The 17,389-nt window shown below is 35.9% G+C and overlaps 1 protein-coding gene across 1 annotated transcript; it reads right to left on the bottom strand.

The window, feature by feature from the left end:
• Positions 1-7,484: 7,484 nt before the first annotated feature.
• LOC135146451 (5'-AMP-activated protein kinase subunit gamma-2-like) lies at positions 7,485-10,129 on the bottom strand. The gene is made up of 8 exons (XM_064078606.1): positions 9,996-10,129; positions 9,762-9,890; positions 9,541-9,693; positions 9,306-9,454; positions 8,954-9,116; positions 8,858-8,895; positions 8,701-8,782; positions 7,485-7,639 (listed from the first exon to the last, which is right to left on the bottom strand). Exons 1-8 carry the CDS (start codon positions 10,111-10,113, stop codon positions 7,485-7,487), a joined length of 987 nt encoding a protein of 328 aa, XP_063934676.1. The 5' UTR covers positions 10,114-10,129.
• Between the last annotated feature and the right edge of the window lie 7,260 nt (positions 10,130-17,389).

Here is a 17,389-nt window from a genome sequence, read left to right on the forward strand (position 1 = left end):
CGGGCGATCGACTTGTAGCGTACCATTTTGACCGTCTTGACAAACGCGACGGAGTAGCTATTCTGGTGCAGCTAAAGCTGCCACACCACCCGAGTCCACTCCCAAACCTAAAAGGCGCAGAGGGCATGGGGATCCGTCCGTCTCAATTTGGTTGACAAGAGCTGACTGGCGTGATCCGCCTATAAACCTCCCTACAAGGTGCTGCTTACCAGTGATCCGGATAGGCTGCTACAACGTGGCTTGCCGGTCTTTCTTTCTTTGTGGTGACTTAAACTGCAAACACGCAGCTTGAAAAAGTCGAGTTAAAAAATTCGAACGGAAAAATTCTTGAAAAATGCGCAGATTATCAACATTTGGATGCTGGCATCTCAACCTTTGATCCAGAAGCCCTTCAAATAGTCATTTTGAAAGGCATTTCCCTTCGGTGTTAATTGCAGAGCTGCATAATCTTTCATCAGATTACCTGCCCGTCTTACTGGCGTTAGGCGAAAGCAAGGTTACAGCGATATTCCCTATGGTCATCCATGGATTGGTCAAAATTACAGCTGCAGTTGAAGCATCGCTATTCCCCGACCATCTCTTCCTCTGGCTCTCTTTTATTAAAAGATGCAGTTGATAGTTTTGAGGGAGCACTGACAGCAATCCAATCTGTTGCGACAACCAGCCGGGAAGTCGCGTATCGCTCTGGCCGTCTACCGGATTATTTGAATGATCCTTATTCGTCAACGGCGCCGGTTAATACGCCTGGCCGCTGCTACGCAAAACCTCGATAACAAACTGATTCCAAACCGTTTCACTGACACGGTAGAAAGGAGCTGGCCGCCTTTCTCAATAATTGCTGGGAGGCAAAACTGCAGACCATGTTTGTAGCGGCCCGAGAAGGACGGCCATCTTTTTGCGCGTCGACAAACGTATTAAAAACCGTTGTCACACACTACTCTGCCACTTAATGGCAGGATAGCGGCGGAAGCAACGAAGACAAGGAGACTCTCTTTGCCAGGCTAGCTGCTCAGTATGTATCTTCAACTTAGGCAACCTTTGAGGACGATGGCAAGACTCCTATTGTTGTTGACGGACTTAATAAACCGAGCTCACTTGAGGAAAACTCTAATATAGTTTCTGCACTTTCAAGACTGAAAGCACCCGCCCCGATAGTTTTACTAACGAAATACTAAAAAAACTGTTACTGGTGGCGATTAACATCTTTCCTGCCTTGCAACTGCTGCAATGTCGCTTGGCTAGTTCCCAACGCGATGGAAAACGACCACTGGTGCTACTTAAGACCCCCAGGGCTTTAGCGGACCCCGCAAATATCGCCCCGTTAGCCTTCTTTCAGCGGTGGGCAGAACCGTGGAGGTAGTTCTTCTTCACAGGTTGGAAGAGTTTGTAGGAACACACAAAGCGCTTCCAGAATCCCAATTTGGTGAAGCCACTCGGCGACACAAGAACTTTTTAAAAAATCCACGGGCGTCGATGTTAAAAAGGTCTTTGAGCGCAAATTGCCTACGCACACTACGCACATTAGGTACTCCGCTGAACCTCTACGGCATACTTGCGTCTTTTTTACGCGGGCGCGCTTTTTGAGTGAGAGTTGGGACTGACTGTCGCCATACCGCCGACTGACACCTGGCGTTCCGCAAAGCGCTCTGCTCTTGCCCCTACTCTTCGCATTACACATGCAAAATAATTTATCACTTGCGAACCATCACACCCGCGTTACACTCTATGCAGATGACACTGCAGTTTACGCTCCCTCAAAGAGCCCCTCCTTAGGGCAACTCTTGCAGCGTTATTGGACACATTTTCCAACTGGACGGTGGGGAGTAAATATTAATGGAACGAAGAGCGAAGCAACCCTCATCTCAGGAAGATGCACCAAGCTACACCCGATTTCTGACCTTCAGTAATGTTAAGATCCCATGGAGCTCCCAAGCCAAATACTTGGGTGTCATCCTCGATAAGCGGTTAAATTGCAGGCATCACGTAGACTTCGTTACAAATAAGGTCAAAGCAGCAATTCACGCACTCTACCCGCTGCTGTGCTAAAAGCACAATGCCCCTGTGCAATAAACCGTGCCTTTATAAAGTGTGCATGCGCTTATTATGGGCTACGCGTCTGTTGCTTAATAATATGATAAACCGTCAACGATTGCACGCCTCCACTCGCAGGAAAACTAGCTCCTACGTCTAATGACCGGTGCACCTTATTTCTGCGGAATGATGCGTTACATGACAACCTGGGTTTGGAACGACTTGAAGTCTTTTTCCGAAATGCAACTTCAGTTTCTTTTGTACCTGTTAGTAGCCCTCCTAATCACCAGTGGATCCAAGAATTTACATACGAACCCTGGAAAGGCTCACGCTTTTGAAGGCCCCGAGATTCGCTTTAAGCGCACAACTACAGTTTTGTTATACCTTTAACACATATGTAAAAAGTTTATTGTGAAATGACCTGCCGAACCTGAATACCGTCTAACCTAATAATATAAATTATCTTGCGAGATTAAGCAGTCTGCGCTCGATATTACCGAGCATGCACAATTCTTTAATGAAAAAAATTAAAATAAAAATACGCTGAATGAAACGGTGGAAATTAACAGAAGTAATTTTATAATTAAAACTAGGTCCTCTAGTCGTTTTATTAATGACTACCGCCCAATAACCTTGTTGTCCTGCCAAGAATTGGTGGCAGAAGCGATTAATTCTTTATAGGTTACAAGAATTTGTGGATAGTAATGGGTTTTACCAAATTTTCAAGTTGGTTTTCCGAAAAAATTACTTCACCACTAACCAGATACACAGGCTTGCCAAAGAAACTACGAAAGCTTTTAACAATAGGAAAGCAACAGGTGTGGGTTTCTTAGATCATGGAAGACTTTTTATAAAATACGCACGATGGTCTAGTCTTCAAAATGATTACCGCCAGCTTAGCTTTTTACTTACCTGCGGCAGTACTCATACCTAAAGGGTAGAACCTTTACTGCTTGAGTAAGTCCGTTGAAGCCCGCTATTTGACAATTAAAAATGGGTGTTCCACAAGACTTCTTACTAACCCCTTTACTCCCACTTTCCAATCTACGTGTCCGATATGCCACCATCGTCAAAAATAATCTTAGGCCAGTACGCTGATGACACAACCTTATATTATAGTTCAAAATCTGTCTGGCTGGTGTTTAAAAACTTACAGTCTTATTCGACAGTACTTGAGGCATGGTCTGCGACATAGAAGTTAATACTTGATGAGTCGAAAAGTGGCTTTATGCTTATGACAAGAAGGAGATTACTTCCTCTGACCCCTAGTTTTTTACTAAAGCAAACTACCGTTCCTCGAAAGAAAAAGGTTAAATATCTTGGAATTATGCTTAACGACAGACTAAGCTGGACTCTGCGTCTTTCTTGGGTCTTATCTAAATCAGACAAGCTATAGCTGTTCTATATCCCTTGCAAGAAAAGCAAATTGTATTTAAAAAACATGCTTCTGTTATACAATAAGATTACGCGCCCACTGATGGTTGATGCCCCCATTGCATTAACCTATCCCTCGAATAAACATATTCATCGACGACAAATACTACAGAATCGCGTTCTGAGAATGGTAGTCCACGCCCCTTGGATTGTGCGCAACAGCCAACTACACAGTGTAACCTCGAGCCTATTCAAGAATATTTTATAAACTTAACACGGAGCCGGCTTACTAGAGCCAGTATTTACCACAACATACTAATTAGGCAGGTTCTTGATTATGACTCTCGTGGGTACACCAAGTACTCGCGGCCAAAATTATAGTTTATTGTATTAATTTATTAATATATATATATTTCTAATAATATAACGGTATTAAAACTTAACTATTTTATTACATGCAATATTGCTATTACTTTGCTATTACGTATTTATTAACGTATACTATGTAGCTGTGAAGATAAAAGGGCATCCGTCCTTTTCGTTATGGAAGTTGTTGTTGCTTCCGCGCCTTCAATTAATAGAGGGAAGGTAGATGAAGTTGCCACTGATTATAAATCACACCTTTAGCAAACCAGTGATTTAATAAAAAAAAATACATGGAAGAACAATATTTTAACTTTAATACTTGAAATCTCTATGTAATCTAAAAAAAATTGGTAATTATGTTAGATGTCCATTTAGTTATTTTAGTTGGCAGCTTTATATTAAATATTTTAAAGGAGTGTTTTTTGAGTGAACTTGAAGATAAGTAATTAACAATGAAAGAACTCCATCTAGTTATTTTAGTTGGGCCAGAAGTCGTAGAAAATTTCAGCTTTACAATTAAATTCAAAGAAAAGTTTGGTTCTATTTATGAAACCCTTTCGGTTAGAAAACATAAGTGCAGTGTAACTAGTATATTAAAATATATTTTATCCTTTCAAGGGGGATTCACTTTCTGGCATGGTGGGAAAGCTAGTAAAATAATATCAATTCGAAAGAAAAAGTTTTTATTTTCCTTGAGTACTCAGCATTTTAAGAATATTGAAATGGCTAATTTATAATTTCAACTTGTCTTATATAAATACAAGTGTACGAACCCATATTTTATAAACCGAAATCACATAATCAGGAGTCTGTTTTAGTTGTTTTAGTTTTGTGTTTACAGCGTAGGGGGAGCTAGGGCTGCATGTGCATGCGCTGGTACAATTTTTTTATCCTCTTGCTCCTACTATTTGTAAGGTTTGTTTGACGCTCTTCGAGAGTCCAGTATAATCAAATAAATTTCTACTGCGCTTTCAGTTCTTCGATTACATATTAGGTAAAAGACTCCCGACTGGTAAAATTAAAAAAATGAAAATATATTTTACTTAATTATGGTTTGTTGATCAAAAGTGCCACTTCGTTGATAATTAAGAGCAAAAAGTCAAGGGGCCAAGACTTTGAGATATTATTTTTTTTTTTTTGCGAGTGTGCAAAAGTGGTCTAAGCTAGTTAAATTAATTTTACATCTATGTTTCATTTACTTGTATTAACCCAGCAATAAATATATTTATAACTTAGTTGCAGGGGCACTATTACGTTTACCAGCGAATATTAAGTAGTAAGAAACTAAAAAATCACGTTTGAGGAGCTCAACAATGAACATAACCATTATACTTTGCACGCAGTTTATGATCAGTTGCCTTAATAAAATAGTAATATAGTTAATATTTATAATAACATAAAGATTTATCGTTACAGTGACCTTAGAGATCTTTAAATAAGTAGAGGTTGTTATTGTTTTCCCTTGGAGCTTAATATCTGAGTACCTCAAAAATTTTGTCAGTAAATAAAAATTACTAACTAAAAAGTTATGATTCCAGTGCAGTTAAATAAAGTTCTTAAAAACGAATTTTAGGTTCATCTTAAACAACTGTGCTATCGCGGCAAGGGCATCGTGGGCTATGCACAAACAATGTAACGCCTCTTGGGCTAAGGTTTCTTCATCTAGAGCCAATGAACCTTTAATATAACCATCCGCAAAGTCGATTTTGACGATTGCCAGAACTTTAATTAGGCAAAAAGCGCTCGGCCCTGTCGGTATCATCGTCGAGAACCCCAAAATTGGGGATGAACACTCTGTATTGCTGATTTATTTGTTATTGGTGCTTTGAACCTTTTCAATGTGCTTGAAGGCAGCGACTGATGTGATGCCGAAGAAACTGTAACCTGCATCTCTGTTAAGCGAATACTGACCCATTTGCGGCTTGATATCGGTCAGCGAAGGGGTGACCGGGCCGCTTAAAAGTAATTGTCAACGTTTCCCATGTCCTTTAAAAAACTAGTTTTAATTATAACAAAAACACTGGACACCTCACTAGCCTCTAACGCACAGTACGCAAAAAGACCTAAGACACAATTAAAAACACATAAAGCAAAAGCATAATTTACGGAAAACACTAAACACAAGAAAAACAAAAAGAAAATAGAACATAAACTCAAAATAATTGTAATACCATAAAGTATAAAATTACCAACAATAAAACACAAATACAGAAAACACGAAACTTTTGATCCTTTACTTTGTGCCCATAACAAACTCTTTTGAAACGACAAACGATCTTGTATGGAATGTGTATCCGCCAAATTGTGACGTATGCATTGGGCCTACTACTCACCAGCTATAGGCTTTTTGCTTCAAGTGAGATAAAAATGCTGCTACGGTTAGCGACGGGCGCGCCATGGTTCCTTCGCAAAGACGCCATTAGTCAAGACCTCTAGACTTAACCTCTGGGTAATGTTTTTCGATGCAATGAGTAACGCCACCTACGGACGGCTTAGCACATCAATCGATAACTGGCAGATAAGGTCAATTACGAAATTTGGGACGGCGTAAGCTATCGCCGACCGCGCAAAGGGTTCTAAACAAATAATATGGGTTAGGGCTACAAAAACTTTTTTTAAAATAGATGTTTATATATATGTATGAAATCTTTTTAACATAAGCTTAAGCTAATGTGTACGCTACCATTCATTTAAGAACACTCAAATTTAGTGTCTTTTTTTGTTTTCTGCAACCAGGTCGAGCACCAGGAAATACCATTAATAATAAAAACGTTAGTCATAATTGAAAAATGAAAGGGCTCTTTTCACCAAAGCTTTTGCAGAAGGGAAAAAAGAGTTCGTTAGAGAAAAATGGTCATATCCGAGTCAAAAGTTTTACCAGCTAATAATAATAAATTTTAACTGGAGTATAGTGTAATCCAGCATTTCTAATAATTTAACTTTAATGGTTTCTTTAAAGCATTTTAATAAACGTAATTTCAGTATAAATTAACATCTCCCACCCACGAGCTGCTCAGTACTATCGACTGTAGCGAGAGTCACAAGGTTAAAAGATCGTAAACAACGCGCAGGAGTCCTAAATACTTAAACTAACAAAACACCTTCACCAGTACTTAAATTTCTAAGAATTAAATTATTGGTTCTGTTAATGTATATATACTTTTCAATTTACAACAAAAATATATAGACGAAGGATAATATAACACACACATAAAATTATATGGTAAAGCTTTTAGATGGTTTACGTGTTGTCATGGCTTATTACAGGCGGGCGTCTTCAAATGATGCTCTTTTAATAGAAGCTTATTTCCTTGTATATTAAGTTTACTAACTATGGAACTGTTTTTACGAAGTTATTGTTCTATAAGAAACAATTGGAAATGGGAACTGGTTTACTTTGCATACATTTTACGGTTCTCCACTAATGCCTAATAAATTTATTTTTTTTTATTAAATTACTCTTTTGTAGTTTTTAACCTACTATTCATATGTATAAGAAAAAATTAATATATAGTAATGAACTTGAATTGTTTATTTTAAAAAAAAAAATTAGTAAAAAACTCCATAAAGATTGAAGCTGTACTTGACCTATAACCGAACAGTTTGCAATATTAATAAATAATTCAAAACAAAAAAGTTACTTAAGGTATATAAAATAAATAAATTAACCTAAAAACAAAAAAAAAAATTAATTTATTATACGACTTTGACCGTTAGTTATTAAGCAAAAAAGAAAGAACGTCGGAAAGAGAAACAACGCTGATGACTGTATTGTTATCGCAAACTACAATAAGTCTATGCACACGCGCTTTTACAATTTGATTAATTATACTTCGCATGGAATCTGTCAGTTTACACGTGTGCACGCCTGTCAATAAAAATATATATTAAAGGTTACCAAAGCTAGTAGAAGCATTACACGTCGTTATTATCATTAAATTGTTTAAAGGTAATAATAAAAACAAAATAAACAATCAATAAACTTATCTATCACAAGTATGTTGCCCCACAGTTGCTTTTTGTATTATCTTTATAACTTTAAGTAAACTCAATGATACAAACTTCTATTTCTGAAAAAACATTTTAATAATAATCGTTAGGCCCAAGTTTAAGCGCGCATCTCGCTAAGTGATAGAATATTTCCACTTCTTTCTAGTAAAACAAAGCTCTCGAAGGTTTATTAATAATTACTTCGCTCAAAATCTAGCAGTTGATTATTTAAAATTAAAGCCTTTAGAACGCTTAAAAAGTTAATTTGTATTATATAAAAATGAAGTTCTACAGAAAAAGATCAGAATCCCCAAAACTGAAGGGGAGAATAAGAATCTTACTGTGAATCGAGATAACCATACAAGTCAATCTGTGCGAAGAGTTTGAATCAAATATAATACTTCTAGTTAAAAGCAAAAAACTACGCAGTTTACTATAGCTGAGTCATCTTATATAAAAAGTGAGAAGTTCACAAAGTTATCAAAAAAAGAGTCAAAAGAACTTCATTCCTAACAGATGCACGCGAAATAGCTCTAAATATACATCAGGCATCATTCTGTACCGTTAATTAAGTTATTCTTGATAATATAAGTATAAAAAATTGAATATATAAACCGACGAAAAACAAGTAACAAACTATTTCCAAATTTCTGAATTCATAGTAACAATGTAGAAATTACCTAACTTCCTTAATAAAGCTATTACTGTCTTGAATATTTATAATAAAAAATAAAAAAATAAAATTCGTGATTATAATTTATAACAAAAAAGTAAACACAAAGAAAATTATAAAAATAAAGCAATAAAATTAAAAAAGTAAAAATAAACTAATTAATTCTAAAAAGTTGTATCTCTATTAAGAGATCCAAACTCAACCAAGAAGCTTTAGTGACGCAAAGCACGTGGTCACTCTCAACCAATTATATACAATTTAGACACCTTCAAAAGTGTCGGCTCTGTGTTTCAAGGCTTCACTAACAGGAGTATTCAAATTGTTATAAGCGCGTTCCCTGGCAAGATTCTAAATAAATATTAATAGCAATTAACCAAGACAAAAAAAAATCTTAAATTAAAAGCATCTACTAAACATACTTACAATCACATCGCACTTCGCATATATATTCACAACCACATCTGTGGAAAAAGTGCTATAAAAACACAAAATCTTATTAAATATTACTAAAGGTTTAACTGTTTTCGTCTACAATAGGAAGCGCAGAGATTCGTCTTTTCGAAAAAAGATTCAAAACTTCTATTAAAGGTGTATTCGGTTTGACGGTGGCGATATTTTCGTGTGTTCCAACGCCAAGCTCTTGTAAAGTAAAATCCAGACACTTCACATCATCTAAATTAAACTTAAGAACACCAAATAAATAAGTGATTAAAAATGAATTTGAAAAACAAGTTATGTATTAATAAAGGTTATGGTTTTTTGTCATAAAGCTAGTAAGCCAAAAGTTTCAGTTTACTTACATATTTAAGTGAAAAAACTATTAATTTTAAATTTAAATAATAAAATAATTATTATGCAATAAAAAAAATACATTTTGGTGTATAAAAGATAAGATCCGTTTATGAGTTAATATGTACAAAGCATTTCCAGTAGAAGGATCGATAACTGGAAGTCGGTGAATTTTATTATCCAAAAGATATCTTACAGCTTTCAAAAGAGAATCTTTGGGTTCAATATGAACTAAAGACCCAGAATGATTCATCATTTCTATGTTTATACATAAAAAAAATTCCTTTCTTTAATGAGTAGAATGACGCTACAATAACCTCGCCATGTTTGAATTTTATGGTCTTCTAGTTCGTCCATTCTTGTATTTGGTGTACGATAATACTTCAGTAGTATATTGATAAAGTCTGTTATGGTTACCATTCCAACAAACTTTTGTAATTCTGTATCCCAAACTGGCGCCGATCTCACTCCTTTAACAGTTATTAACATAGAACAGTTACCTCGCTGGAATTACAATACGTTATTTAATAATATGTACCGTTTTGTAAAAGCGCAAAAAAAGCTCTATTTACAAGTAAAGAGGTGTCAAACACAACCATTTTACTACTGACGGGCATTATAGCGTAGCACTCGTACTTCGCCAAAAATTCTTGAAAATTTTTTTTTTCTGTAATATACAAAGTGAAATTATTATTGATTTGAAATATAATGATTATATTCAAGTGAAATGTGTATTTACCAAAGTAACTAAAAAAAAGTTAAAAAAGAAAACCCCTGTTAACAATGGCTCCTTTAGAGCTCTTTTTAGTTAAACTTAATTTTCCAGTCAGCGATACACTTTTATTTTCACAAGGCGAAGAAAATTTTGATGACAACTCTAAATTAGACATTTTATCTGATTTGAAGGCGTTCGAAGCCCATTTTCGCACTTGGTAAAAGTCAAGCACTGAGTTTGGTAAGCTTCAGGCGGACGTACGAAATGAGCATGTGGCCGCTGGGGCTGCTAACAATTGGTGAGGCGATATACAGACATAGCACCACCAGTTTACCAGTTTATTAGCACCTAGATACAATGCCAATAGTGCTACTTCGTAACACTCCTTAGCAGAACCGACAAGAAATTTTTAAATTTACAAAATATAATTTTTGGGTAACTAAAGCCACCTTCATGGACTTCAGAGTAAGTATTGATATTAGTTTGTAATAAGAAAAAAAGCACATAAATTTTTTAAACACTAGTTAAGTAAAGGGTAGACTGCTTTCCAAACATAAGTGACATATTGTTAAAGTAAACAATTTTAATGCTTCAAGAAATAAGTATACACACTGCATTGTGTCTAGCTTTATTAGATAATTAATAAGGTCTCAAGATAGTCTTATGGTAATGATGAACCTGGAGATGCAAAATTTGTATCGAGCACACCTATTAAGCATCATTAGTAGTAAGAAAAAAGAATCAATTAACACAATACAAATAATATTACCATTACGAAAATAAGCAAGAAGCTAAATGAGCAATAATATCAAGTATATATGCACCAATGATATTATTAATCAAAGTTTTCGCTTTTATTATTGCGTCAACTGGTACCTGATAGCTTATCTAAAAACTCCATTAATAATATAAAATATGTTGAACTCCTGGCTAGATAAATAACATTTATTAAATGGAAACTTTAAGATGCCAAAGACTCTTAAATTATAATTATGTTTGCCAATTACAAAAGCTAATTTAGACTTTATAAGCACACAATAAGAATAACAACAGTTTGTAAAGCGACACCTTTGGTCCATATTTACGTATGTTCTTAGTTGTGGGAGTGGGAAAAATTTTCCGCTTCTATTATAACCTCCTAGCTATAGGCGCTGCAGTTTAAATTTAAGTATATTCCCAGAGAGAGCTAAAAAATTAGCATAATAAATATCATTGGTATGGTATAGCATAGTTTAATGACACTAACTACGGAGAAGGCGAAAAAAAAAAGAATGAGTGTTGCTTATTATAGGCAATTATTATGAGTGTTTAATGAGAAAGAAAACAATGTCCGCTTAGTCTTTATCGTCATAAACAGTCCCGGTTAAGACTTTATGCTAGGGTGTTTAAACCTTTACTGACCGGTATCTAAACCTTTAAGCCCCTGAAAATTAATTTTAAAAAAATGTATAAATATATATATAGATGTACAGATGTGACTAAAACAAAAAAAACACTAAAAAAAATTTACACGACTGCCGATTTATTTTTCGTGGACCTTTGTTATATAACTAACAACTAAGCAATGGAATAATCCATAATAATCATAAAATTGCCTAAAAATGGTAATTTGCGTCAAAACTTATGGCCTGGGATCTATCTTTTCCTCATCAGTTTAATGGGAAGATGTGCTGTTTTTGGTGGTTTTTCACGGATTTAATAGATTGCCAATATGAACGAGGGCCATTGTTATTTTCTAAACTAATTTCTCCCCTTCTCCTTTGTGAATCGTGGGAAGGGTTTTTTGGCCTTTTTGTCCGGGTTATATATTGTGTTTATCTTCAGAGGCTCGAGATATCTCAAACTTCTTCATTTGTGGTTTTCTATATTAAAGAAAACCTCTGTCGGCAAATGCGAGATTAAATTTAACTTTTTATAGTGGTAGAGGTCTTAGGTATAATTTAATGATTGTATTTTTAAAGTTATCTATTGAATAATTGAGAAGCACGGACGGGTTAGGTTTCAAAGGGTTTTTTAAGACTTTCATCTATAACGTTCTTGAAAAAATTTCTAATTGGTGAATTTACATCATAAAGACAAATCTATCGAAAGCTCATGAAAAATAGTCTGCTTAAATTCGAGAAAAAAGTTTTTAATAACTGCAAAGTCTAATACACCAGAAGTACCCTGCTTAGAAATATGTATTGGGTTGGTTGGATTCAAAAAAATTAACCTCTTACATTCGGCTTATTATTGAGAACTTCTCTATTAGGTTCCCATTCTGCTATTTCATAAAAAAATTTTTCCAGTTCAGAGAGTCATATGGGAACACAGTGGTTTGACAGCTCATAAATGTGTCCCTTTCATTATTGCTAAAAACTTGAGATGAGTGTTACATCGCCTTGACTGTAAAGGCATTGCCCCGTTTGAAAGTTAACTGGTAAAGATAAAATCTCAGAGCGGGCAAGGCGTCAATTGACCAGTGCCGCTACACCCCCTATTCGAGAGTCAAGTTAGATTTTACGATATATTATGTAGTTGGACAATTTTAAGATATTCCCGAGTTTTAGGACGTTTTGCTCCCAAAAACTATATCGATTTTTGTTTTCTTATCCGAAGTTCATCTAACACCTCTCTTTTGCTTTGCAGACTATCGACGTTCCAGATAAAATTACAATTTTACTTCAATGAACTTTGAAGGACAATCATAATAATTCGAAGAGCTTATTGAGCAATTAGGCTATATTAATTGGTTCCTCATAATTTTTTTACAGTGCGGGCCATTTCCTTCTTAAAGGAGGTGGAAATATTCTATTTAAGACGTGCTTCCGGTTCAGGGGAAGTAGTAATGGGTGTAGGTTGATCTTTCTTAGGTATACGTTTTGGATAAAAAATTCCATATAATTTGCAGTGTGATTGTCATGACAGCTAGCACAATTTGGGGGTTCTTCCGGTGTTTTTTTGCAACATATGGTTTCATAATTCTCACCACACTGAACATTGAAAGTTGAGGTGCAGTAATTAAAGTTGTAGCCGAAAAGATGACAGCGATGGCATTGATCCATCCTAGTGCTGTTTTTTCAGGTTTTCCACAGTGATGGAGAGATGCACTAGAACAAGTGAAAGTCTTTTCTTCTTTAAAGCTTCATTGTCGAGCGACTTTTATTGGGTGAAATTCCTGTTGTCGGAGATCTTTGATCTGATTACCTTAAGTGCTCGCTCTTCAGGCAGGTGATAAAAGTAAAATTCATAATTGTTTTCAATGAGAAGCTTTCGGGCTTTCTGAAAGGTGGTCGGAAATTGAGAATAAAACTTTTATGCCGTTCCAATAAACCGTGTCCCACACCTTTTATGTTTTTATTTATAACTAAAATAGAATTTTTTTTTTAGTACTAGCGTTGTAGCTGGTGGTAACTTCAATATTATTTTTAGGGGTTATCACTATGGTTAGTGCTAGTAATAATAGGGATATAACTATTATTATTATTATCATGGCCCTATTATGGCCCTTACCAATATTTTTAATGGAGTTATACTTACTATATATCCTTTTTATTAATTGATGTAGAAAAATCTGCTTCCTCTACTGGCATTAACCCTGAAACTAATTAATATTAGTATGTTTTAGAGTTAAAGAACCGCCTTTTCGCGTTATTTTAGCATTACCGAGTTGTTTACTTTACTTTTAATTTCGGAGATTTGTTGAAGTCAAAATCTATTGTGGTTAGTTCTTCAGTGGTACCTAATAACTTTGCCACCATCTCAGGAGGGTAGTGTGTTGCCATGTCAGTTCTGAAATGGAAGTTCAAATTGAATTGGGGGTTCTGTAAATATGTTCTGTTACCGCCTAATCCATTAATGGAAATTTTCACTATATATACACAAAGATTATATCGGTTCTTGTTGGCCACCACGTTATTTATGATCATTTTTCCTTATAATAATTTTCAAGTTAAAAAAATTCCATATTTGCTTAAATTTATTTAATTTGTCCCCAGCAAGTATGCTTTTGTATTAAAAATTGTTGTTATATTATCGGAAATGTAACATGTTTTTTAAGTATATTGTGTTGCGGTTATTAATTTTTTTAGGGATTCATCAGTGAGGGAAACAAATTATTTATAATCTCATTTAAAAATATATAATCAAATTTTTACCAGTTTAAATAGTTGAATATAGATGTCTTGGTAAGGTAAACAAAAGTAAAGAGAATGCTTATTCTTTAACATGTTAATTTAATTACCTGGTCTTCTTACTACTTTTAATGGCATCAGCCACTAAAAAACAAACTTTGTGCACATGGGTAAACTACTTTCAGGCTTTGCAGACCTAAATAATAGCTTATATATATAAAACTTTGTTACCAAACCCATGATTTTTCTTTTTACTCAGATAAACTGAAGAAAAAAATACTCTTTTACTAGACAAATTAAAAATTTTCGCTTGAAAAAGGAATTATTATGAAGCTTTTATGATGATTTAAATAACATACTAATTAGTTTCATTATTACTGAACTTAAAATGCAATACAGTCCTTAAGGATACTTCTGATAAAATTAAATCACCTAGCCACATAAAGAATAATGAAAAAAGGACTAACAACCTTAAGTGACCAAACAACTGTCGGCATTAGCATTATCAAAGAATGTCATAGACAAACAAATAGGCACAGCTTCAAAACTTTTATAAAGTACGTTTACACTAAAAACAATTCTTCTGAAAAAGAATTAAAGGTTAATTTTCAAAATGCATAATAGAATTTTCACATCTAATTTTAAAGAAGCAAAACTTTCTAACCATCGCATTGGATATATGGAAGCAGCTACAGAAGAACCAGAATCAGTGCAAAACATCAAGGTTGTATAGTGCCCAAATTACCGTTTTTTTTTTTAGAGAAAATTTTTATTTCAAAACATGACAGCTAATATCAAAAAAACTGTACTCAAATAGATTATTATTAATGATATTTCCTGGTTCTCTATCGGGTCGTAAAAGAAAACACCGAATTTACGAGCTCTCAACAGGGTGATAGCGTACACATTAGCTTTAAGCTTGTGTCAAAGCAATCTTTTATATATATAATTTATAAATAATTCTTTTCCTAACCCATATTATATATATAGAGCCCATTGCGCGGTCGCGATAGCGTGCGCCCGCCTAGATTTCGTAGTTGATCTCATTTGTCGATAGTCGATTGGTACGCTGATTATTTGCTGATTAAGCTGACTGTAGGTGGCGATAGTATGACTTCAAAAAGTTGCCAAGAGAGCCAATCCGGAGGTCTTTATGTAAGTCACCGTCGCTAACAAAACCACGGCGCGCCAGCTTGTTTTGTCTCACTTGGGGCGAAGAGAATATTGCCGGTGAGTCCTCAGGCCCAGGCAGTAAACGCCTATGTTATTATCGGTCGAATGCACAAAAAATTTTAGCGACTTTATGTAGCGAGTTTGCCTCAGGCACAAAGTAAAGAGTGAAGAGTTTCAACCACCGCCTTGACCTTCGCCGCGATATAGTTTACGTGCGGCTGCCTCGAGAGCTTGATATCAATAAGGACCCCAGATATTTCGCCTGAGGATACCAAGGAATTACCTTATTTTTAAAGGTCAGAGGCGGTAGAGGTGTAATGTGCTTCTTTGTGATAAAAAGGGCTTTCTCATTTCCGCATTGATAATAATATTCAAACGACGAGAGCAGCTGACCAGCGTCACTAGGTAGTACTGCAGATGTTGGTGGAATAGGGCAGGTGACTTTGACGAGCAGAAAATTACCGTGTCATCCGCATATAAAGCAATCCGGGTGAGGGGGTCGTCAGGCTATGGCACGTTGCGTACTTAAAGTGCAAAGAGTAAGGGTAATAAAAGAGATCCTCCGGGATTCTAGCTGTTAGTGGCCTTAGGGGTGAGCGCGTACTACCCGCACGCATACCAAGGACGCGTTCCTTAGGGTAAGATTTAATCTCATTAAGAAAATTATTAGGAAGCCTTATGGCGCGCAGTTTCAAAAGCAAGTCCTCATGCAGAACTAGATCAAACGCGTTTTCGACATCATGAAAGACGGCGCCTGTTGCCTTCTTTAATAGAAGGCGTGGGTTGTTCACTCTCTAAAGCGGAGTTGTTGAGTCGTAAAGTGTCCTTATCGAAATTGAAATTGGAACTCAGGCAGGGTGTGGCTGCGTCAACAAATACTTTCAAGTGGCGCAGTATGGTCGCCTCAGCTACTTTGCCAACAGCTGACAAAAGGCTGATAGGCCTGTATTTGCTTGACGGGGATGCCGGGTCGTGGTTTCTTCGGGGGCATCACAACAGTTGCCGTCTTCCAGCATACTGGGAAGGTGCCTAGAGTCATCGTAGAGTTGATGAGGCAGTATAGGCGTTCTACCGCCGCCATTGGCAATTGCTTTAATATAGCATTGGTGATACCGCCGGGACCAGGAGCCTTTTGTCTTAGTAAAGCGTTAATAACCTTTACGATTTCTGGTGATTGTCTCAAGCGGTTCTCCAGCATTAGCAGGAAAGTTTGATTCACAAAGCACTTTATTGCCAACTAAATAAGCAGGTGGCACACACTAAGTAGCGAAGTATCGCTTTCTCAGCATCATTTTTCGCCACAAAATTGCCGTCTCGCATATAGGTAATGGGAAACGCACTCGGTTTTTCTATTGCCTAATAAACTCCCAGAATGAGACACGACCGTTACCTTTATCTTCCGATATATTACTTAACTTTATCTCCCACAATCGGTTATAATGCGCCGGTGTAGTCTATTAAGCGCAAATAATTATCTTCAGGGCGTTGTAACACCGTAGTCGTTCTAACAAAGCGTCGCCACTAGCAGATAAAGACCTTCAATTCATAAGGCAGGTGGTTAGGGCGGAAATCCACTGTTCCCTAGTAGAATTTACGAGGGCGAGGTTTATTACGAATTATAAAAAACCGAAAAGGGGAGTCGAGCTGGTGGAAATCGAAACCCTCAAGCTTCAGTTTACGACCAAAACTCTCAATTCCGGTGTTCTGACTTTGCGTATATTACCCTGTTTTACTCCCCTGTACTATTAAAATTTACCAAGAAACTATTTACAAAATAAAATAATTTTTTGTTACGCATATAGGGCCTTACAGTTGCCACTTTATACTCACTAACTTAAAAAAACTGTGTTTACATACCATAAAGGCTATGTCATATTCAAAAATAACTACTTACCGTTTAAACTAATATAATTTTAAAGCATAAGATCCTCTTACGGCAAAGGTTAGTAGGTTACAAATCACTGCTTTTTAGTACGGAACTAAATTGTGATCAATAAAAAAAATCTAACATGAAGCAATTTTTCGGGCTACAGATTCTTTCATTCATCACAGCTCAGCGGTTTTATTTGCAACGACTCTCAAAGTCAAGTTCGATTCCATAATTGCGCACCGCCCTCATAAACCCTAATCCTTGGGTTTTATCAACTGTTTTTCTCTTCGGCCCCA

The sequence above is a fragment of the Zophobas morio genome, unplaced genomic scaffold (genome assembly GCF_036711695.1).
Source record: "Zophobas morio isolate AGI-343-1 ecotype UQ-CSIRO unplaced genomic scaffold, CSIRO_AGI_Zmor_V1 ptg000228l, whole genome shotgun sequence".
Classification (NCBI taxonomy): Eukaryota; Metazoa; Arthropoda; class Insecta; order Coleoptera; family Tenebrionidae; genus Zophobas; species Zophobas morio.